Genomic DNA, 27,451 nt, shown 5'->3' with positions numbered 1-27,451 from the left:
GGCACAGATCTGGGAAGGCAGGGCTGCACTGCCTGGCCTGGCATGTCCTCAGGGGGGGTCCAAGTCCACTTCCTGGCTCCAAACTTGGGCCATGGTCCTTGCCTTCAGCCTGTCCTCTGGTGGTGGGTTTCAGGACACACTTCCAAGCCTTGGCCTGAGCTCTCGGGGGAGAGGTTCAGGGGATGCTGTGCTATGTGCTTGAGGGGCCAGAGCTTCCCCAGTCCGGCAGTGTGGCTGAAATCTGGTGGGCAGGATTTCAGGCATGGGGCACCTGCCCTGTCTGGTGGCTGACAAGGAGGAGTCCCCTATTTCCAGCTAGCCCCTGTTTTGCTACTGCAGCTGCCCCCAGTGGTCACTTTACCGTATTGCTGTTCCTTGCATTTGCTGCCCCTGTTGTGGGTTTGAAGTATGTCCTCCTTTCTGTGCCCTTCCCTTTCCGTATTCTGGAAAACCATCACATTTCAGGCACTTCCCATTTTCTCTGACCTTGTTTCAAGTTAGGGTAAGAGGAAGCTGCATATCAGATTGGGTGGTCCCAACTTTTATGGTTCAGGAGGTGTTCTTGAACAAATGGACTCACAGACACACAGGTGGATTCACTCTAATATACAGAGAGAAAGAGGGAGACTAGTACCTGGAAAAACAGGTACAAGAATTCTCTCTAATTATAATTAAAAGGCAAACAATTAAAATTCTCTTTTAAAATCACAAGCTATAATAGGATGTACCCAACAAGAGTCATCTAGAAAGTGCTTAGTTATAAATAAAGTCTATCTGGTCCATTGCTTTTAATAAGCAGACACACGAATAAGATCTGGTAGACTTCTTCAAAGAAGAAACTGTACGTGTCAGATATTATTTCACCACAGACATAGTCAGTGTTATTGTAATTATCCGTCCTTATGACATCCATGTCACCAAAAAAGCATTGCATTATCAAGACACTATTAAAGTGTAACTGTATAAAACACTGTACAATTTCCTTGGAAATTTTAATTGTCTCTGGCCAGGTACAGAAAAACACCTAAACTGAGATGCTAAAACTATCTAATAAAGAATATTTATCTGCAACAGATGCAATCATCCATATATCCAAATGAATAAGAACAAGTAGGGCCATCTCTTGCAGTTCCTACGTGGGATATGGCAGGTCTACTCTTCAAATGATGCAGTGCTGCAGCTGTCCCAATGTAGTACTTCAGTAAAGATGCTACTAGTCCAATGGGAGAGCTTCCCCCAGTGATGTAGGTAGTCCTTCTCTGCAAGAGGCTGCTATGTTGATGGGAGAACCACTCCTGTTGATATAGTTCTGTCTACACATGGAGTTAGAGCAGTACTACTGTGACACTCAAGGGGTATGAATTTTTCACATCCTTGTGTGATATAGTAATGGCAATTTAAATTTATAGCGTAGATCTCGTCTCAGTCAAAACTTCCATTGGTTTGTATCCTTACTCACATAAGGACGTAGTAGTGAGCAGAGTCTTTATATTGTGATCAGACTGATCCCACAAGCATGCTACAGACTGAGCCTGATGGACTTCACTTGAGTCTATAGTAGTTCCCTGCACAGAGGGCTTGCAGTGTTGGCTCTTTGTGTTTATATTGTTATCTGAAATGTTTAAAAGTTAAGTACATTATAAATATTTGTAGAAGGCAACAAGTTTTTCTAAAGTCACAGTGAAACTAGTCCTGTATGCTCCAGGGATCTATTAACCAAATTATTGCTGGTTGAAAAACGGATGGAACACATTTGCAGACAGAAACTTTTTTCAATATGACAGCACTACATAAAGAATGATGCTGTGCAGCATTCTTCAAAATAGAAGTTAACTTGAGAGGCTTTAATTAAACTTTATTGCCTAAAACTTAAAAAACCCCAAACCAAGAGCAAAGAACAAAACTAACCACAATGCACTATTGTTTCACAAATTTAAGAAATGAAACTCTGCTGCACAGTTCTGTAAAACACAGTTCTGGGTATGCCCCGATGTAAAAGCCTTCCTGCTCTTGTCTTCACAGCTGTGCTTTTCCTCTCTAGGCTTCTGCCTAATTTCCCTCTTACCCTGGTTCCCTATAATTCATAGTCAGATGGTCAACTGAGTACATCAAGGGCCTGATCCTGTTACCACAAAAGTCACTGAAAGGATCCGGTCTCAGCGGGAGTCCACTAAGCATGCATAAGGAGAGCTAGCTGAAACTGACTGGAAATAAGCCAGCTGTCAACCAGCTGTAGAGAAACTTCAATTACAATGTTTTAAAGCAGTTTTAAGCTGGGAAAAAATGTGAATTGTGGGTTTTATTGCTTTTGGGCAAATGACGGAAGAACTTCTCCCCTGCCATGAAATCAGGGAGTGAAAAACATTAAAGGTTTGCACAAAATGAGTTCTTGATCTTAGCTGTGTTCCTTATGAGCAGGTATCCTCAATCAAAAAACCCTGATATTCATTGTCAGCTGTGCTGCTGATCTCAGCAGAAATGTCACTGGTTAACTGGACTATAAGGCAGTCAGTTGGGCTTTCACCTTGAGTGCTGGCCTATCCAGTGTAGGTCAGAGGTGCATTAAGAGGGAAACGAATGCATTACACTGCTCCTTCTGTATCTATATAGAGACTGAACTTTACTCTTCAGTTGCTCAACAGATCTGTCAAGCCAACCTCTTTCAGAGCAATGAAGGTCAATGAAAAGTGAGGGGAAAGGGTAAGCTTTAAGTGAAAGACTATATCCTTTACTCCCTTATTTCTTGTAGGCCAAGCCCTTCTTGGGAGATGCAACACTTGAAGACAGGCCTGAAAGAAGGTCACAAAATAACTATTTGCCCAGGATATATAAAACACCATAGAATTAATTCCTTTAGTGCAAATAACTCTTATAAACTCAGCTATATAAGTCTTTGTTTCTGATAAATAATTTAACTGTGAAAGGGAGGGAATATTGAATTTGTGGAAAAAGTGCGTAGTGTTGGGGACTACAATGAGTGATGCCCCTGAAAACAAGGTCTTTGTAAACAGTATGTAATCTGGGGAGTTGCAGCACTTTCCCCCGCAAAGCCCATCAGCCTGCTCTCAGAACTTCTTGCCCCAAAAGAGTTCCTCGTAGTACTAGCACTGCAATTCCCCCTGAGACAGGGGGTCTTGCAGATCAAGCTGAGGTGCCCCCTTCAGTCCAGTATGAAGCAGGTATATTCGGTCATTGGGTTCCCCAGTAAGCAGGTGATTTCTGCCTGGTTGGTCCCTGTCCCGTGATAAGGTCACTGAAGTAGGTAGTCTATGGACTCTGGGTGGCAAAACCAATCAAAGTGTTTGTAGCCCTGCCACCTCCTGCCTGGTGCAGCAACACAAACAGTCTGAGGAATTAGCCCCCTAGGCAGGGCGAAGCAGCAAGCTAGCTGCAGCCCCTGGGCAGGATAAGATAAGCAAACTATTACCCTGTAGGCCTTTCTGTTCCCTGGGCAGAGATGTAGTTCAGGCAGTCTTCTCAGCAGGTGGTGGCTCAGCCCACGGTGGTCTCTGTAGTTGGGGGTCATCTGGTTTAGGTCCCTGGGCTTTACCACCAGGAGAATTGTGGGTATCTCTTCAGGAGCCAGCAGTGGGTTGCTTCTCCTGACCTGCTCTGCCTCCTTTTATCTGAGGTCCACATGGTGCATGTACAGCAGTGAAGAGAGAACAGTACCTCCTGGGCCCACAACAGCCAATCCATCCCAGCAGCCTAGGGCAGGGACTTCTTACTGACCCACCAAGCTAGTTTTTTTTTCCAGGACTTCCATTTGATGGGCCCTACAAGGCAATCCCTTCTTATTCTATTTCTGCTGTCCCACCATTTGGAGAGAGGGGACTGGTGTTATGGGATGCAGCATCCTCATATTGCAGTCTGCATAGGGAGTTTATTGAAGGAGAAGATTCAGTCTCACAACACTTTAGAAAAAAGGGCAAGTTTGTCAGCTCATTGAAGGAATGGCACATATTGGGCCAGAGCTATACTTCTGCTCCCTGCCTGGCTCCCATAGACATGCTGCTCCTTAAAATCCTTTTTCTTTTGCTTCCTCCCAAACCATATTTATCACTTTTGTTTCCAAGAGGCACAATCAGATATGCTGCCTTAACAGCAGAAGTGCAAGGAGCAATGCAGCCCTCTCCACAAGCCTGCTGAGCAGTACTATGTACCACTCCTGGCCTGGGCAGTGCTGGCAGGCAGCACAGAGTGTGTGCAGAATAAGAGGCCCAGCAACATCCCCTACACACCCACCCACCCATGGAGAGTTTGCTTTCATGGCTTGAAGTCAGCTCCAGGACCCATCTCACTGTGGCCAAATCCCCATAGTAGGAACCCATCAGAGAAACCCTTAAAAGTGACTAGATGTCACTATTTAAGCATTCTAAATACATCAAAAACCTTTGACCATTGATCTCACCCAGATGACCAGATTTTACTTGTCTCTTGGAGGGTCAGTTAGAGGAATTGTTTGCAGATGGCCCAGAGGGTAGCCTACATGAGGGAATCTTTTCAGACAGATACAATAAGAAATGTCCATCTAACATGCAGGGAATATTTCTCCCTCAGTGAGTGAGGGGCTGTCAGGGTAGGGTCTATGTGAGGGAGTTTCATCCCCAAGAATGTGATGGGAACAGGGTCTCTGAGTGAGTATCCTCAAGAAGGGGAGAAGGTTGTTAGGGGTGGTTATATGACAAATTGATAAACTAGGCAGTAGTAAGTTACTAGGACCAGATGTCATTCACCCAAGAGTTCTGAAGGAACTACTAACTTTGTAAATTATCCTTTAAATCATCTTCTGTATTAAATGACTGGAGGACAGCTAATCTGATGCCAATTTTTAAAAAGGGCTCTAGAGGTGATCCTGGCAATTACATGCCAGTAAGTCTAACTTCAGTACTGGAGAAATTGGTTGAAATTATAGTAAAGAATAGAATTGGCAGACACATAAATTAATATAATTTGTGTGGGGAATAGTCAACATGGTTCCTGCAAAGGGAAATCATGCTCCACCAATCTCTTAGAATTCTCTGAGGGAGATAACAAGCATGTGAAAAAGGGAAATTCAGTAGATATAGTTAAGTTAGATTTCCAGAAAGCCTTTGACAGGGTCTCTCACCAATGGCTTTTAAGCAAAGTAAGCAGCCATGGGATAAGAGGGAAGGTACTTTCACGGATTGATAATTGGTTAAAAGATAGGTAGGAATAAATAGTCAGTTTTCAGAATGGAGAGTGGTGTCCTCCAGGGTTTGTATTTGAATCAATCCTATTCAACATATTCATAAATGATCTGGAAAAGAGAGTAAACAGTGAGGTGGCAAAATTAGCAGATGTTATAAAACTGCTCAAGACCGTTAAAGTGCAAAGCAGAGTGTGAAGAATTTCAAAAAGAGCTCACAAAAGTAGGTGACTGAGCAACAAAATGGCAGATGAAATTCAATGTAAATAAATACCAAGTAATGTATATTGGAAAACATAATCCCAACTATAATCTATTAAATTAGTTGTTACCACTCCAGAGAGAGATCTTGGAGTCACGGAGAGTAGTTCTCTGAAAATATGCACTCAGTGTGCAGTGGCAGCCAAAAAACAAACAGAATGTTGGGAATCATTAAGAAAGGGATAGAGAATAAGACTTAGAATATCTTATTGCCTCTATATAAATCAGTGATATTCCTACATCTTGAATTTAAAAAAAAATGAGCTAGGTAAATTCATGGAGGACAGGTCCATCAATGGCTATTAGTCAGGATGGGGAGGATTGATGTCCCAAGCCTCTGTTTGCCATCGGTGGCAGGGAAGAGATCACTTCAAGATAGCCTGTTCTGTTCGTTGTCTCTGGGACACCTATCATTGGTAGAATACTGGGCTAGATGGATGATTGGTCTGACCCAGTAGGGCCTTTCTTATGTGCTTATGCCTCACCCACTGGAAGGCCACAGCCAAAGTACCCAAGAGGTGTTAGTTCTACCAAGGCTTAAGAGATGGCAATTGAGATGCCATCTTCTCTGCTCCAGCTCCTCTGCACGCCCCTGACCAACCCACTCCAGCCCAGTCTTCTCCCTCCCCACTTGATCAGAGCCTTGCCAGGCCTGAAATGGATAATACTAAGCTGTTTAGTTGGCAGAACAAGTGGCAACTCTGGGCCAGGCCACAACTATGGATCCACATCTCTGGCTACTACAGCTCAGGCCTCTCACAGCTCAGTGAGTTTGCTTTCTTCAGGCACCGTCCCTTCCACCTGCCCCCGAGAGTCAGAGCTCAGGGCTGCCAGCAGGATTGTGGAATGGATTTGATTATGATTTTGTGACTATGTAAATCAGCAATTTCTTCCTGTGAATGTCACTGCTGCCCTTTTGTCTCTGGCTGTTTGGCCACTTATTTCCTCATTAATAAAACAACAAAATAAAACAAAAGATCATCATATCTAGCAAGAAAGTCACAAGGTTGGAAATACTGAACTGTAGCTGTGGCAGCAGAAGGACAAATAATCTTGGCTGCATTTGAGAACAACAAGAAGTCTTGTGGCACCTTATAGACTAACAGATATTTTGGAGCATAAGCTTTCGTGGGCAAACACCCACTTCGTCAGATGCATGAGTGGCGGGGGGGTGGTTTCAGAGGGGTATTAAAGAATGGGGGCCCCAGAAAAAGGGAGGGCCAGAGCTTTAAATACCCCTCTGAACCTGCCCCCCACTTATGCACCTGATGAAGCAGGTCTTTGCTCACAAAAGCTTATGCTCTAAAATATCTGTTAGTCTAAAAGGTACCACAAGACTTCTTGTTCTTTTTAAAGCTACAAATTAATAAGTCTACCTCTCTGATACTTGGCTGCATTGTTTTCTGCCTCACAACTTTTCACTGCAGGGTGGGGCAGTGTCATTACTAGCTGCTGCAGGTGAGGCTAAGCTGGCAGCATGTGGCACCCTGCCCCTTTCTCTTTGTTACCTCTAGGGTTTAGGTAGCAAACATATTTAAAGGTGAGAAACAGTATGATCTTGTCAAAAGCACAGGATTAGGCTCCCCAACCCTCCACCAGGGTCCATCAGCTGCAAATTAATCTGGGTGAATTCTTTCTGCTTCTCCTTTCCTTCTGATGTGGGCATAAATATATGAAGAGAAGACAGTATTCAGGTGCAACCAAGGTAAAGTGTTATTTGGGGAATGAATAAAGAGGGTAAACTGGGGAAGATAACCAATGCACATACTACAAACATTAAACTAAGCTTTGGCTTTGTGATAAATAGTAAGTAACTAATTACAATGACCTTCCTTTCCTAGGATTATAGTGGCAATGGTGGAGGTGCCCAGGACTTTCCACTCTTAGGCTGCTTTGGAGCCCTTGAGGACGAATGTTGGGAGTCCTGCAGTGTATCTACTGGGATTGATGACAAAAGAGGATCTGCAGTCTGGTGATGTTACCATGGGTAAGCGTGTTTGAGAGGACAGTACTCCTCTTCTTCTTCCATTGCACAGGCTGATGGAACAGTCTCTTGCCAGATGGACCTACACACTGCTGCCACTCTGGTGGGCAGCAGCAAGACTGAAGGTGACCCAGGAAATGATCCCTTCCCTCCTCCTCCCGCTTCCCCTCTCCCATTCATTCTGTCACTGAAGTTTCTGTTTTCAGTTCAAATTTTCTTTGGTATTTTTGGGCTTTCAGCAAAGCCCAAAAGCTAAAACATGTTTGTGTTTTGGCAAGTGAAAACCTTTTGCTCAAAATATATTTTTTTTCACTGAATGACTTCTGACTTAAAAATAGCCAGATTGATGTATCCCCTTAAATGAATCACATATATATAAAAGATACATAGGCTGTCTAGATTTTATCCAGGCATCTTTCAACCTGAAGCAAATGTTTGCAACTCTGTTATAATCTAAGAGGTGGAGATGTGAGGTTCACAGAGGCTGTTGTATTAGCCTAATTAGTGTGAGGTAAACAGCACTGTTAATAATATGATAGTAAATTTAGTTAAGTGGTATACTTACAGTAGTATGTAATAAATAAATGAGCACATGAACAGAGGTACTTAAATATTTTAAGGATACTTTTCTCAAGTTTGTTTCTGCTGTGGAGAAGGCTTGGATGGGTCCAGAATCCCTCCCTAAGGGCCCTGTGCAACACCCACTGAAGTCAATGGGTATCTTCTCACTTATTTCATTGGACTTTGAATCAAGTTCAAAGACTCTTTATGGAGAAGTTAGCCAGGAAATGGGGTTGTTCCTGTCTGCATTATTTTCTAAGAAAAAGGATTGACTTGTGTAGGTCAGGAAATTTGCAGGAAATTGTGGGAATTGGATCACACTGTGGTGGTGATGGCAGCAATGGGCTTATGGCCAAGGAATGATCTAATGTGGGTGGTTTGCTTGTAGTGACATCTTATCTGGAATGGGAAATTTGCTGAAAGAATGAGGGATTTACCATGGGTGAATAGTTTCCTGTGGAACCAAGGTGCACATATGTGATTTGATGGCAATGGTCTACTAGAAATTCAATAACAGGGCAGGTGTTTTGTGAAGGCATGCTCAGAGAAGTTGTAGGGATAAAAAGCTTTGTCTAGACGGCAGTAGCTGAGTTAATGTACTGAGAGAAAGTTTTAAGAATAAATAAAAGAAGACTTACATTCTTTTAATCATTGTATTCACACAGGCATAATACCTTAAATAATACAGAATACATTTTCTCATTTCCTTAAATACATAACACTAGTTATGAGCTATCAGTTTTATTTTTTTAAGAAGTGCACAGAAGCCAGTGTATGGAGGACAGTATAGTACGAACATAATGAGGTCTTGCTCTGTTTTCAAAAGATTTGGGTCTTTTTTCTGTTCCTTCTTTCATGTTGTATGTAGTTCAGAATTATTTTCTTTACCATTTGCAGGCAATAGGGTACATCAATCTTTGGTGGCTGCTTTAGTTTTACTGTATTTCTTGCCATGTCTTTTGGGGCTCCTTATTCATTTACATGATTTTGATTTTCATTTGCACTGACAAAATCCAAATCGTTTCCTGCTTTTTGGATGATATTAACCACCAGGCTCACCAGCATTTACATTTAACTTCTATGGGTCAGAAGTTTGATGTCTAGATGGAGTTTTGTTGCTTGCTCTTAGGGCCTGGATCTTGTTTCCCAGTCAATTCTTCCCCCCTATGTCTTTTATCTATGAACCGAAACAATCTCTTTTGTTACAGATAAGCTGTTTTTGCTCACAAGTTGTTTAAAATATATAGTTGACTATGCTTGTGGCCAGACTACTGGCTGTTGTTTTTGCCATCTCACATGTTGACTGTTGCAATGACTGATGGACTGATCCCCTGTCTCATCATTCACTGTCTGCAGTCCAGACTACAGTGTCACAGTTAATTTTTCCCCACCCTGGACATCCCTCACATTGTGTATCTCCTTTTAAGCAGCTACTGACCATCATGATGATTAAAAGTAAACTTTGATTTAGTGGTGTTCTTTGTGGTTTATTTTTTGTGTAATTAGTGCATAATCCAGCTCATATTCCGTTAGCTCTGTTCAGGGCTGTCCCTAGGAGGTTGCAGCGCCTGGGACAACCCCACCCCTTACCACAGGCCCTGACCCCACACCCACCAATGCCTCTTCCCATACCTGCTTTCTAAGATATTAATAACTGCCAAGTTAAAGTGATTTAACAGAGGTTTTAGGGTGGGGTGGTGTCCCTTAAATTAACGAGAAATGTTAATATATAGGCCATACATAATTATTGCCTTAAAATACAATCCATCTGTGAATGAATGTCCTTCAGCCACTTAAGCCCTCTGCTGTGCTTGCCCTTCCATTATTAGGCAGGTTAACAATATGCATCCCACTATCCAACTCCCTTGCAATCATTCCTCTGTGATATCCAGTTCCTGAAACTATCTAATCCTGAAAATTCCACTTCAGTTTCACCTTTAATCACTACTCTGGTAAACCATACAGCATTTATGAGCAATTAAAATAAAAGACATTTTATTTAAGAAAGAATAAAGTTTTAACTAGAAACGAGGGAGCATGATGGAAATAAACATGGTTACAATACAAAAGAAAAAATGAAATACAAAACAGGAGCTACACTTATCTAATGAAGTAAAATGTCTCCTCAGTGATCTCATCTGCTGCGGAGCTGGCTGGCTTCTCAATAATCAGGATCTAAAGGTTTTTAAAAGCATAACCCTCCACCAGGGGTTTTCCTCAATGAGTATCTTTTGCCTTCACAGGCAAACCAAAAACCCCTGCCTTGTTATAGAGAGTTTCTTTTCTACCTTTAAGTGGTTTTGATTGTCATTGTCTTTGATTGTTTTTCACTGACTGCCGCAAGAGAAGACAACTGAAACTTGCATCACTTCACTTGCTGACTAAGGAAAGATGACAACTCCCTCCTGCTTAAATGGGCCTTCATCCAGACACACTACCTCTTAGGACTGATTTCTACTACAAATCCATAAAACATATAAATATATTATGCCTTAAGTATTGTCAGAACATACATCTCACAATGATTATGAGTCTTGACAGTTTGAGTTTTTTGCAGATAACTTACATGTTACTCTTGATGGCTAAATATCCTTGTAGTGTAAGCCATGTGTTTGGGGTATTGAGTTTCTCAGGTTTGAGGTGGAAGTTTCCAAGGAACAGGGGAGCCTGCGCCAAGGAATCTCTGTGTCAACTTGCTTCTTGGCATAATTTATTCCTGTACATGCTCGTTCCCACTAGCTCTCACCTATTCCATTATATGACTGAGATATCTTCTCTTAATCCCACTTGGGAGACAGATGTTCAGTCACAGGTGCAGCCACCTGTGAAAGGGACAAGTCATCCTGTGACAACATCCCATAATTCATCTGTCTTTTACCAGCACTATTTTCAAACTGGTGTCAGGCAGCTTAGACCACTGCTGAGTGCCACCATTATGACAGTCATTAATATGAAGAGAAAGATGCATACATGTTGGCAATCATGCAGCTGGATGGATTTGGTTGAGTGGGTTCAGACAGCTTTAGCTCTAGGTGAAAAAGGAGGAAACTGAGACCCTATTTATGTGGGATATATACATGGAGCAGCTTCACCTGGCTAATCCTAGTCCTAGGCTCAGTCAGCTAGCACTGACGGGTGGAACAGGACAACTGGAATGACCAGCAGTGGGAGGAAAATTTCAGGATGCAGAGGATGCATTTCTAGGGATCTATGAAGAAGTCGTCCTGGATTTTTCCCCATCAATTTTCCTTTTAAGAATCTCTAATAATCATCATAATGTCTTATAAAATCACTGCATAGATATATTTGAGGGAAGCCCCCTGGACAGGAAGAGGGCACCCAAAGGCACAGAGAACACCGATGGCTTGCAGGACAATAGCAGCAAGAATCATTGGTGCCAGCTTGTGGTCTCTGCTGTTAACTGAGACTCTGCTCACCCAAGTTCCCGTCCTTCCATGATATAGAGCACTCTGCTTGGCCATGCCATTGCCTTGTGTATGCCCTTGGGCCATCTGTTTTCTCCCACCCAGCCCTGCCCACATTTGGCACATTTTCTTCGTGTACTTCCTCCTAGCCCAGTGGAGCACCAGAGTAAAGGTGACATGATCTTACTAGGCAGTGAGCCTTGGTCACCTGCAGCTGAGCCAGGGTTAGCCACACAGGCAATTTTAATATTAGAGGGAGACCAAAGGACCCATGGATGGCAAGTAACACAGGCAAGGGAAGGCATTGCCTTCCCAAAACTGCCTACGTTCTCCAGCTGCCCTGGGAGGACTGGGGCTGTTGTGCAACAGCCTGGGGCTAGGGCCAAGGCACAGCTGCCCAGTTGCCTGGGGAGGTCTGGAGCTGCGACTGCAGCATGGCTGCCCAAGGAGTACTGGGGACACAGTATGGCAGTCCAGCCCGCCTGATGCCAGGTGCTGTGGCCAGCCAGGAAGGATGGGGGCCATGCCACCCACTGGGAGGAGGGACACTAAGGGGGCTGGGGATGGGCTGGGGTTGGGGGCAGTAACCTGGGGTGGGGGCTGGGCTTGGCTCCACCAGGGAGGCAGAAGGGGTGAAGCTTCATGGCAGAAGTGGGGGGCTGGGACCTGTTTTCCACAGATGAGTCTTCACCCACTATCTATGAAAGGACCCTCTACTCCCATGGCACAAATAGTGTCATGCTATCCAGAGTGGCTCATGCCTGTGAGCTCCTATCTCAGGGCAACACGTCAAAAACGGGGTAGATACCCCAAACCTGCTTTGTGTTCTGAAAATAGATTTTACCAAGCCGGTAATAAATGTGAGCTCTTGGATCATTGTAACAGTCTACCATGAAGTCAGAATCTCCTTAGACTTTCCAGTCTACCTTGCCACCCAGACAAACTGGACTTAGTGATGAATGGTTACCAAAAGACATATAATTTTCAGATTGCTTCCAGTCCCAAGAGAAGAGTCACTTACCCCAGTTCAAATGATACCCTGGATCTGACACTAAAGATAACGTCTATACACAGTCCTATAACAAACTGTCTAAAGGTTCATTAACTATGAAAAAGAAATGAGAGTTATTTACAAGTTAAAACAAGCAAACATATATACACAAATTAATTGCCATTTAGATCATAGAAGTGACGGAGCTGTAATGATCTGTCAATTCAAAGTGTATTTCAGGGTAGACCTGGGGGTAACTGCTAGAGATTTCTGCTTTGGTTAAAAGTCTCTGCCTCTGTTAGTGTTCAAAAAAAGATGGAAAAACGCCCTGTGGTTTTGTTTTATTTCCTTCATTTAGTATCCAAGTCCCCTTCCTTGCATGTATTATATCCAAGACGGAGTAGGGTCTTTAGCCAGTTCTTTGAATTGTGATGGTCCTGATTTCAATAGTCCTTCTGGGGAGGAGGAAGAGGATGATTCCTGTGACAGGGTTCATGAGTTTGGAGCAAACATTCTCACAGTTATAAAGCAAAATGGATATATTTTCTTGTGGCTTGGAATGCCAACTCTACCAGTGAGATTAATGTACACAGCACCTTACAAGCATTTCACAGAGTCTACACACTACACGCATTTCAAGAATAGTGTCTATTTTGAGCAAAACTAATATACAGCTGACCTGGTCTGGTCTCCAGCTGTGATGAGTGTGTTCGTTCTCAGGCTGCAGCAGTGTTCGTTGTAAGCTGAGGATTTAGGGGGCTACTCAGGGGAGATTCAGGTGCCACCCAGCTGACGAGCAGAGCGCCCACAATGGTAGCAAGTGTTTCCGCTGGTGGTGCACATCTGCACATGCCTCAGAGCTCATAACAATTTTTGTCTGCATAGGAATAGAAAAAATTAGAGGGAACCCTGGTCAGCAGCCTTATAAAGAGCTGACCTCGGGCTTGCCAGGATCACAGGTAGACCAGTGGAGGCCAGTCTCCATTTAAACACCATCAGCACCCCTGCCTTAGCCAAGAGCAGCAAAGCTGGGAGCTTCTGTCTGGCTCCACAGCCTTGATGGTGCACAGTCATTCCACTTACTCCTATTGCGATCCAGCCCAACATCGATCACAGACTGGAGCACCTGAGGAACAAAGAGCTGTCCCTGAGGGCAGTTGAAGCCGTTGGCTTAGAGGAGAGATATTCAAACTGTGGTCCACAGACTAGTCACATGGTCCAGAGAGTTCCCTCTAAGCAGGGGTGAAAGTAAGTTACAGTTCTGAAAGATGCTGTCTTATTGCTATTCCAGCAGGGGTGGAGGTGGTGGAGGGAAAGCGGACGGAGCTTAGGGCAGGAGGTTGTGTGGGCTGCAACTCCAGAGTACTTGTAAGAAATGTAAGTGTAGGATGCAGTGTGGAGAGCTCAAGGCAGGAGGTGTGAGGGAGCTCCAGCAGGCAGGGTGGGGATGTGGGGAGGTCCAGATGTCAGGGCAGCAGGATATGGCTGTGTGGGGAATGCAGGACAGCAGGCAGTGGGGCTGATAGACTCAGTGGGCCCTGGGGCAAGGTGCGAAGGCAGGGCCAAGAGTGGACGGTGGTAGCTCCGGCTTATTCTGGCCTCAGTGCCACCTAGATCGCGGTGCTGCACCCCCCTCCTCAGCTGGAGCAGTGCTGCAGCAGCACTTCAAATGAACTCCAAAATAGCAGTGGCTGCTGGAGCTCACAGCCCCTACGTGCTGGGCCCTGGAGCAATTGCTCTCTTTGCCCCCCATTGGCAGGCCTGGCAGTGGGGTGTTGGGGGACACAGGAGTCAGGGCAGCGGGGTGTGGTGTGTGAAAGAGTCAGGCCTGTGCGGTGAGGTTGTGGATGGTGCAGGAATCCGGGCAGAGCAGGGGGCTGTGAGGAGTGAAAGAATCAGGGGTGAGGGCAGGGAATAGTCAGGGTTGCAGGCCGGGAGGTGTGGAGGGTGCAGGAGTCAGGGCAGTGGAGTGGAGGGTGAAAGAGTCAGAGCAGCATGGTGGGATCCCAGGGCTGGCCAGGGCAGCAGAGACTGTGCTGCACGGACACCAGATCCCCACGTGGGCCAAGGCAGCAGGGACTGCACTGCTCAACCACCTTAACAGTGGGGCTGGAGCATGGGCACGCTGTCATCACACTGGCCAGAGAGTCCTGTGGGTGCTGGCTCAGGACTACCAGTGTCTGGTAGCCAGCAGCATTCAATGCCCAAGTCTGTTACCAATGTCCTGCACCAGGGCACACTAGCTTACTTTCACCTTAGCCTCTAAGGTGCACTCCTGGGCAGGTGCACACAAGAGAATGAAGGGCTGTCCACCTAATTAGTGGCCCCGGAGAAGATTCAGAGTTGGCGGGTGGAGGGATGAAAGGTCATGCACCCTCTAAATGGTATGGGGGAAGGGGCCAGCCGTCAGTGGGGACAGAGCCTCTGCTTTTCCAGCCACAGTGCCTGGTTTTGACATTCTCCCAGGCAACCTCTGGTCACTCTGCCTGGGAGAGGACAGAGGAGATGCTGCTGGGGATAGAGTCCCCTTCCCGAGCCAGGTAATAGAATGAGCAGGGGAGGGCCCTCCTGAAAATGTATGCTGCCCTATGGGTAGGAGAAAAAAGGAGGCAGCTGATCTGGCTGCGGTGGGGCTGAGCTTAGCGCTACAGTGGCAGGAGCAAGGCAGGGAGGCATAAGCATGGGAACTGGGCATGTTGCAGAACCCCCACATTTTAGGTGGGTTTCCAGCTGCTGCTGGGGGCTCAGCTGCCTGCTGGCCCCACACTTGTGATCTTGCCTGCCACTCGGGACTCCAGTGCTGGCCCAGGGCCTGCCCCCAGCCTTAGCCTCCAGCCCTTTCCAGATCCTCACCACCCAGATACATGGCCCTGCTGCTGGCCCAGCAAGGTGTAGCGGGTGAGCGGTGGCTGGGCACAGGGAATGGAGTTTGCTGCCAGAACCAGCACTGCCTGTGCTTTGCTGTCTTTTCCGAGCAGCAGTGGTCTTAGGCATACAGAGCATGCAGTTGTCCTGGTGCCCCAAATTTAGTGGTGCCCTACGCAGTTGCCGAACGACAACCCTGCAGAAGGGGAGAGAGCAGCAGCTCTCTCCCATGTCCCAAGCATCCTCTGGGGATGCCTTTCTCCACCAGGTAATGGGCTGGGAATGGAGGAGATGGGGAGTGTGCGTGGGCCACAGGCTGGGGTGGCATTTGGAGGAGTCATGGCGGGGGCAGTGACATGGTCATTTCCCCCTTGTGTCCTTTCCCAGCAGTTGTCTATGAGATGTTCATGTAAAATGAGTTGGTGGCCTTTTGGGGAAGAGGGGGTTGATGGGAGATGGCAGGGGGTAAGGTGGGGAAATAGGAGGTAGGTGAGGTGACAGCAGGAAGAGAAGAGGTGGTGGAGGTGAGTTGGGACACTCAGGGCTGCATGACCAGAGAAAGAGGTGACTTTCCCCTGCTCCAGTGCTGTGGCTGCCAGTAAAGATGGCCCTCCTTCCCAACCTCCCAGGGGATGCCTCAGTGGGGGAGAGAGGGAGAGACCCCCTACTTCCCAGCTCCAACTAAATGGCCTCTGGGATGGAGGAGAGAAACGTTGCCCTTCATTCCCAGACTAGCGCAGTGGTTGCTGTGGCAGGCAGACACCACACCTCCATCCCAGCCCGGTACCTGCTGTAGAGGAGGTGACACAGCTGTCTCCAAACTGCCATGAAAACTGAATGGAAAACACTTATCCAGTGCCATTATTTAGAAAGATCATTAAGAGGGCCACTGAAACTCTCAACTGCTTTCAAGTGGTCTATGAAAAGAAAAGTTTAAGAACCACTGCTTTAGAGAGCAGTGATGGTAGAGCACTTACATGAGGGGTCCCCTCAGCATGGAGAGGTGTGTTGCTATCGTTGTCTGGAAGCTTGTATCCACTGATTGCTAACAGTCAGTAGATAGCCAGTGATGGTAGATCAGCTGTCAGGACTGTTGCCACGGCAGTTTATAAGGCTATGATAAAGGTGTTGCTGTGCTGGGTCATAAATATTGGCAATGCACAAGTAGTGGTGGGCGTTCCTGAACTGCAGAGGGGATATTGATGGGATAAAAGTGCTATTCCTGCACCCTGTTCCCCAATGACACACCAAGCCAAAGACTTAAAGGGTACGTCTTTGAAACAGCACGTGTCGCGTCTACACGCACAGTGTGCTATTTCGACATTGAAATCGACGTTAGGCAGTGAGACATCGAAATCGCTATTCCCATCTGAAGATGGGAATAGTGCCCTACTTTGACGTTCAACGTCGAAGTAGGGCGTGTGTAGACGATCCGCATCCTGCTACTTTGAAATAGCGGGGTCCTCCCTGGCAGCCATCAGCTGAGAGGTTGAGAGACGCTCTGTCCAGCCCCTGTGGGGCTCTATGGTCACCACATGCAGCAGCCCTTAGCCCAGGGCTTCTGGCTGCTGCTGCTGCAGCTGGGGGTCCATGCTGCGTTCACAGGGTCTGCAACCAGTTGTCGGCTCTGTGGATCTTGTGCTGTGCAGGCCGAGTGTGTCTGGGAGGGGCCCTTTAAGGGAGCAGCTTGGGGCTTTGCTGGCCCCTTATTTTGACAGGGAGCACTTGTGCGTGTGGACGCTCCGCATTTCCTTCCAGGGCGGCTCCTTTCGACGTTCTCTGTCGCTACTTCGACGTTGAACGTCGACGGTACCAGCCCTGGAGCATGTGTAGACAATACACATTGAAGTAGCCTATTTCGATGTTCTTACGTCGAAATAGGTTACCTCGACATAGTGTGCTAGTGTAGACGTAGCCAAAGGCTTGCTATATTTTTACACAACACCTGTGAGAGATCAGGACCTCTGGTTATGCCTCAAAAATCTGCCCATACTGTAAAGTGGACCAAAATTTTGCTAACGATGCCATCACTGCATCCAAGAATGAGGTGGTGGACAATCTTCCAGGAAGCACCCTAAACAACATGGTAAGCACCCTAAAGAAAGTGCCTTTGACCTACATAGACCATGAGGCCCAACCAACCAGAAATTTTTCTGGGCAGCCGTGAGCTCTCTTATGCAGCTGATGCAGTGCTTATGCAAGAACTCTGGGCAGGCAGACAAATAGGAACAGCTGTGGAGGGAGGCTCTATCAGTAAGCACTGAGTGGTATAAATGGTACATTAATTCATAGTTAATGAAACTAAACTACTACTGATTGACACAATAAAGAACTGTGGGTTTCTAATAAATTCATTTGTTAGTCTTAATTGTTTCTAATAAAAAATCAGTTAGTCTTTAAGGTGCTGCAGGACTGCTTATTATTTGTGAAGCTACAGACTAACACGGTTACCCCTCAGAGTCTATGGGGATTTTTTGTGTTTTTAATTTTAACTATTTTGTCAAACAGTGTACAATTATGTAAAATACATTAAAAAGTTGATTTAAAAGGAATTAAAATAGCTGAAATTAATTTATAAATCACTTTACAATGGAAACTAAAACAACCCATAGTAGTAGCTATATTGAATAGCACAGATAAGCCCCAACTAAAACTGGGGCCTCACTTGTGCTACTGTGTGGTTTTAAAATTTCTTAAAGTTCACCCCCTTAAACATGCTCTATACATGAAGTTCCCTCTGGTATGATAGTCAGAAGGAATAGCCCTTTGCTTTCTTTTTAGATTGAGCTATTCCTTGTCCCTTTCCTTTTGCTTGGAACTAGGACCAGCTCTGGGACTGCCCACTCTTCATTTGCTCTGACAATATCTTGTAGATGGCTGTATTCTGGTGTCTTTTCTACACGCTGGAATAGACATGGCGCCCTCCAAAGTGGGCAATCAAGTCTTGATGCTCTGCAGAGGTCTATCCAATACAAGGGACATAGCTGCTATAAAGGTTATGTGACTGTGTATGTGATTTCACCAATACCTGACATTGAAAAGGAGCAAACCTGGCTGGCTGCCAGCATTTAGACTAAGAGGTGACATATGGTTGAGATGACCCAGGAACACTGCCAGATGCAGGTATGAAGCAATGCAGCATGGAATAGCAGTGGGAGGACTGCCAGCAGTAGACTAGTTTGGTGTGTGTCCATACAAACTTGAAGGCAAACTCATTGTTAAGTAGGGTTACTTCTATTCCATCTTACTGTGGCCTAAGATGCTAGATAATTTGCTTAATAAAAATGAGTTGTGTGGCTGCAAGGCTCTGTAATATGAATAAACTAACATTACTCTAATGTAACATCCTGATGTAGACAAGCTCTTACTTGCAGACTACTCCCACAGTCCTTCCATTTTAAATCCTCTTATTTTTTGACCTTCTCTATCTCTCTCATTACCTACATTCTGGCAAAATGTCTCCCTCTGCTCTAGTGTTCCCTCACTTTCTCCCGCTTGGAATTGTGCATTTTCATGCCCCTTCAACACCTTCTACATACACCCACCTCCTGATGCATACAGGTTGAAATCCCTTCTACATCTCCTTCCTTTCTGAAGCTTTTTGTTGAGCCTTGCTACTCATAATTTCTGTGTCTACATTAGTACTCGCAGTGTTAGTAAACCTCACAATTGTATCATGAGCCATTAAGCCCTAGAATCTGAGTACGAGTATCTCAGCTTTCAAAAAAAAGTTTTTAGTCCTGATGGTTGCAGAGAAAAGCCTGCAAATGTGAAGCAGTCCTGTAGCAACTTAAAGACTAACAAATTTATCTATTAGATTAATGTTTTCAGTTACTTTAATCTATTTTTCCATTGTCAGTCCAAAGCCAAATGATCTCCCCTCTACATGGCACAAAGGGTTGCACAAAAGAGGAAAAGGGTTTGTAAAGCCCACAGATCGGTAGTATATCTGTATGAAGGTTGGTAAGTGTTTACTCCACACTGCTCATTCTTCCTGACCAAAGCACAGTTTGGAATTTGTAGAATTGAGGATGGGAAGTTGTGAAGCTGAGCAGCATTCTATTCTCCAAATCCGGTGGATCTATGCAGGAATTAACATTGCTCAAAGCAGTATTCCCTTTCCCATAGTGCAGTCTACCATGTCCCCAGGCCCTCCACAGAATGTGCCAGGATCTGTAGCTTTTCTTCCACACAAATACTCAGGTTCTCCATGCTTTAAAGACAGTCTTCTGTCCAGCTGCCCCAACCCCAAATAAAATCCAGCAATAACTCTGTAGATTGTTTTAAGGTTACTCACTCAGCCAGAAGCTTTATGTGGAAAAGGAACATTCAACCCTTAAAAATTATAGATGGAAAAAGTCCACAGAGTTCCACACAGCTGCTGTACAAAGTGGGATGAGTTCTAGGTGGTGGCACCTACATACCACCTGGGGTCTCTGTAGGCCTGAAAGATCTATGTATACAGCATATCTTCAGGCTATGGAAAGGGATAAAGATCTTTTTATTATGAAATGCCTCATGCACTAGCACTAGACCCACTTTACTGTGACTTTTTTTGCAGGTATTGTTGTATATGAGCACCTCACAAACATGAATGTGTTAAAACCACAAAATGGCCCTGCAAGGAAGGATTGTAGCCCTGTTTTACAGATGGGGAAATACAGGCACGGAAATATTAAGTGACTTAACAGGAAAGCTATCACAAAGTTCTAAAGAGAACCCAAGTAATTTGGCTTCAAGAGCTACTTCCATTTCTGTATCTCAACCATAACACTATCTCAGCTTGGTTATGCCTAGTTTGCTTAGCATCTCAGCATCAGTTATGCCTGGTTTGTATGTGCTTGTATGCGTTTTTGAATGGCATGAGTGTTCCTTTTGGTTTGGTATATTTCATTTAACAAATAGGATGTTGGTTTACAAAAAGTGTTGAAAAAGTAGATCGGTGTTAGTTTGCCACTTAGTAACTATCATTCAGAACATTTCAGACTTGGTATAAAATTATATGTGCAGTTTTTACTGTACATGGTGGATAAATATGTACTGATGCATTACAAGTGTTTGGTGGTTGGTGGGTATGCCAGTGTATTTTGGTACACTATTTTGTGTTTTAATTATGTGTTATGGTGTACTGGGGTTTGTTTGTGTATTGTCTTTGTCAGTATTGTGCTTTTTGGGTGTACTGTTATGTGCATGATTGTTTTGAATTGTGTGTTTGTGATGTGTTTTGTATATGTGTAATTTGTTCTGGGTAACCTTTGTACTTCTTTGGACCTCTTATAAATGTATTATTTTGGAAACGTGTACTGGTATTGTGCTTTGGCTCTTTTGTGCCTATCAGCATATTGTGTATGCGGAATACCAAGTGTCTTGTGCATTATTTGAATATTATGTGTGTTGCATATGGTTACATGTGCCATGTGGATCATGTCTCTGTATTTTGCATATTGCTGTGTGTAATGTCTGGGTCCTATCTGGGTGTTGTATATTATCGGTGTATGTTGTGTATATTCAGTGTGGACTGTGTGCGTCATGTCTGGATTGTGTATGGCTATGTTTATTGGGTAGGTTGGGTATTTTTGTGGACTCTGAATGCTCTGTGGTTTCTGAATTGCTATGAGTACAGCATGGGTCACATCTGGGTGTCACCTATTCCTATGGGTACTATGTGGGTCAGGTCTGGAATTTGTACAAATTGTGTATTGCTACCTGTATAGTATGATTGTACATAATGTGCAGGTGGGTTATGTATTGCATGGATCATGTATAGATGTGTATTGTGTATGTGGATTGTGTACTGTGTGGACTATGCCTATGGCTGTGGGGTGACTACTGGAGGTGCGAACTGTGCCTGCTGCTGTGTGTGGTGGTGATTGCCAGTGGGGTGCTTATTGGCTGTGCAGGGCATGAATGTAGATGTGCAGGATGGCTCTGGGTTGCATGGGCTACGCTTGTAGATGTGCAAGGTGGCTATTGTCAGTGTGGGCCTTATCTGTAGCTGTTCAAGGTGGTTGGTTGTGGGTGGCATGGGCCACACAAATAGCTGTTCAGGGTAGATGTGGGCAGCATGAGTCATGTGTGTATCTGGCTGGTGTGGTTGTGGGCCATACCCATATCTGCATGGTGTGGTTGTGGGTGGAGTGGTTGTGAGCTGCGTGGGCCAGGCTGGTATTTGCTTGGTGTGGTTGTGGGCCATGCCCATATCTGTGTGGTGTGGTTGTGGGTGGTGTGGGCCAAGCCTGTATCTGTGCCACGTGGTTGTGGGAAGCATCAGCCAGGCCCTTGATTGTGTGGGGGTGCTTGTGTGATGCATGAATCAGGCCTGTGACCACGTGCAGGTGGTTGTGCAACGTGTGAGCCAGACCCGTGACGGTGTGGTGGCAGTTGTGGATGGCGTGTGCAAGGCCTGTGACCATGTGGGGGTGATTGTGCGCAGCGTGGGCCAGGCGCGTGACCGTGTGGGAGCAGTTGTGGGAGACGTGGGCCAGGCCCATTACTGTGCCGGGCTGGTTGTGGGAGACGTGTGCTGGGGGCAGCAGAGGGTGCAGCGGCGGCCGCGGGGCTCTAGTGGCAGCCCGAGGGCTGCACTCGCGCTGAGGCCTGGCCGCCTGCTGGGCTCGGCGGTGGCAGGTTTCCCTGGGGAGCGGACAAAGACGCACCCAGCTCAGGCGCTGCCCGCTGCAGCCCCCTTGTGCTGCTGCAGCCGCTCCGGCGGCTCCGAGCGTACGATGACCCCAGCACGGCTGAAACGGCCCAGAGAGCTCGGGACAAGCCCGGACGTGGCCACCAGCCGGAGCCAGCCAAAGCTTCCCTCCGGCAGCGGCCCCGCCTCGGCACCAGCCGCGGCCAGGCAAGGGTTAAGCGTTAGGCTTGTGGCTGTTCCAGCAGCCGCGGAGGGATACGGAGCCGGAGCCTTGAACGTGGTGCTGCGGCTCCGCAAGCAAAAAAATGTCTGCCTAGGGGAGCCGCCAAGTTCCTTCCAGCGGGGGGGCGGGGGCGGGGGTGGCCGGCTCTGTCTCCCAGCCCGCGGCCCAGCCGCTCGCCCGCCAGGCCTTGCTGCCTTCGGACGTCAGCTCGTGGACGGAGGTAAATTGGGTCAGGGACGGAGAAGTTGGGGGTGGAATCGGGGGTGAGGGCTGCGCTGGAGGCAGGGGGGTAGCGGGGGTGCAGCGGCTCTGGGGTGGAGGGGGAAGGGAGTGTAGTGGCGGCAGGGGGCCGCGGTGGGGACTCAGGGCGTACTGGGACCAAGGCGGGGGGGCAAAAGGGGTCACTGGAGGCCTGGGACCCGCGGTGGGTGTGCGCGGGGGCAGGAGGCCGCGGTGAGGGGCAAACGGGGTGTAGTGGGGACCGTGGGGGGCCGAGGGGGTGTACTGGGGGCAGGGGGCGCAGTGGGAGGCCGAGAGGGGTGCAGTGGCGGTCAGAGGGGCGCACTCGGGCTGAGGGCCCGCGGGCTCTTGAGGGTAGGGAGGCTGGAGCTGGGCTGCCCCGGAGAGCGGGCGGCGGGGGCAGGAGTGCTGCCGCGGGGTAGGGACGCCTCTGGGTCCCTTCCCACAGTCTCGTGGGGGGCTCTGGCGCGGCTGGAGCGGGCCGGGTCCCGCGGCTCGCGTGTTCGGCGCTCCTGCCAGCGAAGGAAGCGCCCGCGCTGCCGGCAGGACTGGAGCCCCGAGCGCTCCTTAAACTCGGAGCGGCCGGGAATGCGGCACCGTGTCCCGTGGCGCGCCAGCCTGCTCGGCGCAGGAAAGGAGCCCGGCCGCTGCAGTCAGTGTGTGTGTGTGTGCGGTGCACGAACGGATCGCTGGTGTCAGAGAGTGTTTATTGTTTGCAGCAGCTTTGGGGCTCCGGAGCTGGTAGTTACAATACATCGTGCGTGCGGGTAAAGCAAACCATCCCTTCCTGGAAATCAGGCAGTCACAATGCTCAGGCAGACATGGCTCTGCTAAGCACATCCACAGCCCAACTTGTCAGCTCCATTGTTGCGAAAACAGTGAGTCACTTAATCCAGCTCCTAATTGTCCGGCTGCTGCTCGGTTAGTTATCTGGTTTTGCCTTTTTACTGGCCCAGGGCGATTTGACCTTCCTGTCCCTCCATACCCAGTTGTGGGGGTGTACGTGTTGCCCGAGGTGCAGCAGACAGCGAATGAGGGAGGGAAGAAAGGAGGCAGAGGAAACTTGAGAGTTGGCCAGTTGGAGAAGCTGCTGCTTGCAGATCTCACCCGTGTGTACTCTGTTAAAGTGAGGCTTTCCCTTCGCATTTCCCCTCCCCCCCAAGCAGAGTGAGGGATGCGAGTGCCTGAGCCCCCTTCTTTGTTAGGGACAGATCTGTCCGTGCACTGAGCGCTGTAGGCACCAGCTCAATGCTAAAGTGCTGCGTGTCTCTTGCCCTCCCTGTGTTTTAGGACTTAATTGAAGTGGATGAAGATGAATCCTCAGCAGCAGCGGATGGCCGCTATAGGAACTGACAAGGAGCTGAGTGACCTGCTGGACTTCAGTGCGGTAGGATATTCTTCGAAGTCTTCTTATGGCTTCTCCACGGTAAAGCGAACCGAGAAGTAGGGGCGGCAGCTTGCAGGGTTTAGTTGGGTCCGACTCAGCCAATGTAGACGAATAAACTTTGATGTAATGTCTAGACTATCAGATTTAATGCTCTAATACCAGCTGGGTCAATTGGTTTAACTGGTTAAAATCGGCTGACCCGGAGACAGCATACTCTAATAATTAATCTTTGTTAAACGGGTGTATGGGACTAATAGTTCGTGTGTGGTTTTTTGTTTTTTTTTTTTTCCTCCTCACCTCTTATTCCTTTAACGAAATGTAACTTTCTGGTGCCTAAAAAGCTGCCAGGATCTCAGCTGATACTTTGTTCTGCAATTTTGGATTGGAAATTACAGGCAAAGTATTTTCTTTTTTCATACTCTTCCCCTCCTCCCATAATCAAAAACAAAATAGAAAAAATAGTGACTTTTGCAAATTGGTTACTTTAGCCAGTGTATTTTGAGCTCTTAAAATAAGTTTATATTTTGGGCAGTAAAATTTATGATGTACAATAAGGATTTTAAATTACTGTAATAATCTGTTTTCCCTATTTACATTGCTTGCTTTCAAATACAGTAGAGACTTTACTAGTGTTAATGAAACTGCAAAGATCATTTTAGAATACTTATTTTATGGTTCTTTAGAGTCTGTCCTAAAGCATGTTTTCTGGCAGAAATATAAGCCAGTGAAATGTCACATGTCAATATTTTTAGTCGAAAACCAAGGTTTTAAAATGAGTTTTGTTACTGACTTAAACATCTGTGTGTGTGTGTTTTGTTTGTTTTTTGTTTTTGCAGATGTTTTCCCCACCTGTTAATAGCGGAAAAACCAGACCAACTACGTTAGGAAGCAGTCAGTTCAGTGGGTCAGGTAAGTTGCTGTTCAGAAACCTAAAGTTGAAGTCACTAAATTTTGGTATTTTAGCTTAGTTTATATATGCAGAAGCACCCCCATCTAATCTTTGTTATACACATGTTTTTACATTTGACATAATCAAAATAATTGAAGATGTCTTATTTTGACCTACCTGTTCTTTATTTTAAAAGGACCACAGTTGTCTTTCATTGTAGCTTAACATGCGGTGTGTCTGTTCAGTTGAGTGCAGTGGAATATTAAGTATTTCGAGTGCTACTGATTTGCAAGTTGGGTTTGATAAGCTGGGTTCAGAATACCCAATTCTTGATTTTTGTTTAGCTAAATTTGAGCTACGTCTTTGAACATACTAATTTAATGTTATTATGCTATCTTAATAATATATTAAATAATTAAATCCTGAAAGACTTGTGAATTTGTTTTAAATATCCATTCTTAATCAAGTCAATTATAGGATGAATGCTTTAAAATATATATACATAAATACAGTAAGTGGAAAAACTTCATAAATAATTGGAGCACATTATGCATGTATGTTGATGTATTAGTCATGTTCTAGTGTGCAAGTGTGATTTTTCTAATAGCAGCATCATGTTGATTTAGCAGAACTCTGGCCAATGGAGCAATCTGTTTTTTCCCCTAATTAGTACAAAATTTACATCATGTGGGATCTTTCAAAATATACTTTTAAATGCTTAATTTTTGAAGTCCTTTAGTTTGGCTTCTACAAAAAAAATCTCTAGAGGCGAGATAAATCAGGATGCTAATTTTGGTGTGTGTCAACATGTATCACTATTAAACATTTTTAAACAGAGAAGGGGGAAAAGGAAGTTTTGATGTTTTTCTCTCTCTTTGTCCTCCCCAAAGTTCTCTTTGGAGCCTCTTTTGGGACAGGAAATTACAATTTCCTTGTGCTCTGTATGCTTATGAACTTTGGTGGATGAGATTTTTTCTTGTTTTGATCTGTGTCAATACTGCTATGAAAACCAGCAAATATATTAACAAAAATGTTGAATTTATTTCATTGTTTTGTGTCTCTTGTTCTTCTATATGTTGTCAGTTTTCAGAATGCTGGGGACAAACCTGTAATGTGAACTATAAGATCAACTGTAGAAAAGTCTTCATGCTGCATATTTGTCACAAATAATAATTAAAAGAACCTATTTATTCATTCAGTAGTGGAGTTTATGGTTTTTTAATTAGTTTGTGTATCTTGTGTGATTGAAAGAAATATTTTTATTTTCAGCAAATAAGAAGTGAACTTTGTAGGACATTTAGTAAATAAACAAGGAAGTGTTACTTAGACAATAATATTGCCTGCATATTTTGCATACTGTAAGATTAGCCACAGCAGTCTACTTGTGTTCATGATGGCAATACTGAAAAATAGAATTTTTAATTAAGCTTTTTTTCTTGTATGATCTTGGATTATTTAAACTAGAAGATGAGGGCTACCCAGTACTCGCAACATTTGAAACTGAGTGAAACTTGGGGGGGGAAATACACACAACAATCTCGGTCTCAAAAGCAAATATTTTTCAGAAATTTCCTAGAATATATGTGGGATTTTGACTGCTATAAGAAGATAATGGTCAGACCAATAGCAGCCGAATGTTGTATCTTCTGTCAGTAACTAACATACCCATACTCCTAACATATTAAAATACTTACATTATAATAATAGTAGTATGGGGATCTATGTACCATATATTGGTTAAACAGTTCTTTCGTATGTATTGTCAAGTAAATCTTTTCCCAAAAATCTTCATCGTAAGTGAGGTGCATCTTACATATTTAGTTAGCAAGAACGTCTTTGTGATAATCAAATATTCGGTGGTCTGGAATGGTCTAGAAAATACTCAGTCTGGTCTTGAGCATTGATGACTGGTCTACAAGACCCCTTGTAGTCCCTTCTAGTCCAATGAATCTGTGTGCCTTTCTTTAAGAGACGTGCAAAGTGATGCAAGGTTTGTATTATGGGAAGGACAAGCAGGTGGTTTTTTTTGTTTTTCCCCTTCTCCTCAGCTTGCTTCTCCAGAGTGAGTAAATTTAATTCCATGTCAAACAATAAATCTTTAGTGGTGAATATAAATATTAAAGCATAGATTTCTGCAGTTGGTGATTCAGTTTCCAGTCCTGCTTCCCTCAGAAAATAGAGCACACCAAAGGGTTTAACTAGAAAGGTACAATCTTTTCTTTTAAGGAAATAGTGATGATGGTTGCTAGAATTTTTCTTATTCAGAAGCTTAATCTGTTCTGATACGTGATATCACAGAGATACTGTACATCAGAAAATGCATTTCAGCTGTCTCTCTGGCCACAACCTCAACAGAAGTGAATTCCTCAAGAGAAGGATAAAAGGATAGTGCATACCAAATTATCACTTATGCTATTCTGATGCAAGAATAACTACATTTAGGAACACTTAAGCAGTTTAATGTACCATGTTTGTGGTTGTACGCACTGTGTTATAGACTCTCGATTTCCCACTGGAAGGCAACCTGTTACAGATTCGGTGTTAATTGTACTGTTACAGTGACCTTAATCTTGAACTAGCTGCATTACTTTCTGCAAGAATGAGAGGTGACAAACTATCTTAGCTCACTTCTGGGACATTGTTAGTCATAGCAGAGATGCTTTTTTGAGATTATTGACATAATGGAAGTAATACACATATTTTAATTTCTGTCACTGGGCTTAATTCTGCATTGTGATCTTGATGTAATTTAGAAGAATATTCTGTAATTTACAGAGCAAATAATGTTTGAACACTTCCTCTTTTTTTTTCCAGT

General features: G+C 45.3%; 1 protein-coding gene across 15 annotated transcripts in view; it reads left to right on the top strand.

Annotated features, from left to right (window-relative positions):
* The first annotated feature begins 22,195 nt into the window (after positions 1-22,195).
* TCF12 (transcription factor 12) overlaps positions 22,196-27,451 on the top strand; it is a 395,995-nt gene continuing 390,739 nt past the window's right edge. For 8 of the 15 annotated variants that reach the window (XM_075006242.1, XM_075006258.1, XM_075006240.1 and 5 more), the window contains exons 1-3: positions 22,196-22,340; positions 23,651-23,786; positions 24,584-24,656. In XM_075006242.1, coding sequence (XP_074862343.1) covers positions 23,667-23,786; positions 24,584-24,656 — 193 coding nt within the window. In that variant the 5' untranslated portion in view covers positions 22,196-22,340; positions 23,651-23,666. Of the gene's footprint in view, positions 22,341-22,822; positions 23,239-23,650; positions 23,787-24,583; positions 24,657-27,451 lie in introns of those variants that run through there. The other 7 variants (XM_075006256.1, XM_075006243.1, XM_075006251.1 and 4 more) reach the window with 2 other exon arrangements.

Source organism: Carettochelys insculpta, chromosome 12 (assembly GCF_033958435.1).
Source record: "Carettochelys insculpta isolate YL-2023 chromosome 12, ASM3395843v1, whole genome shotgun sequence".
NCBI lineage: Eukaryota > Metazoa > Chordata > Testudines > Carettochelyidae > Carettochelys > Carettochelys insculpta.
The sequence above is the reverse complement of the archived record's forward strand: the minus strand, read 5'-3'. Positions and strand labels throughout refer to the sequence as shown.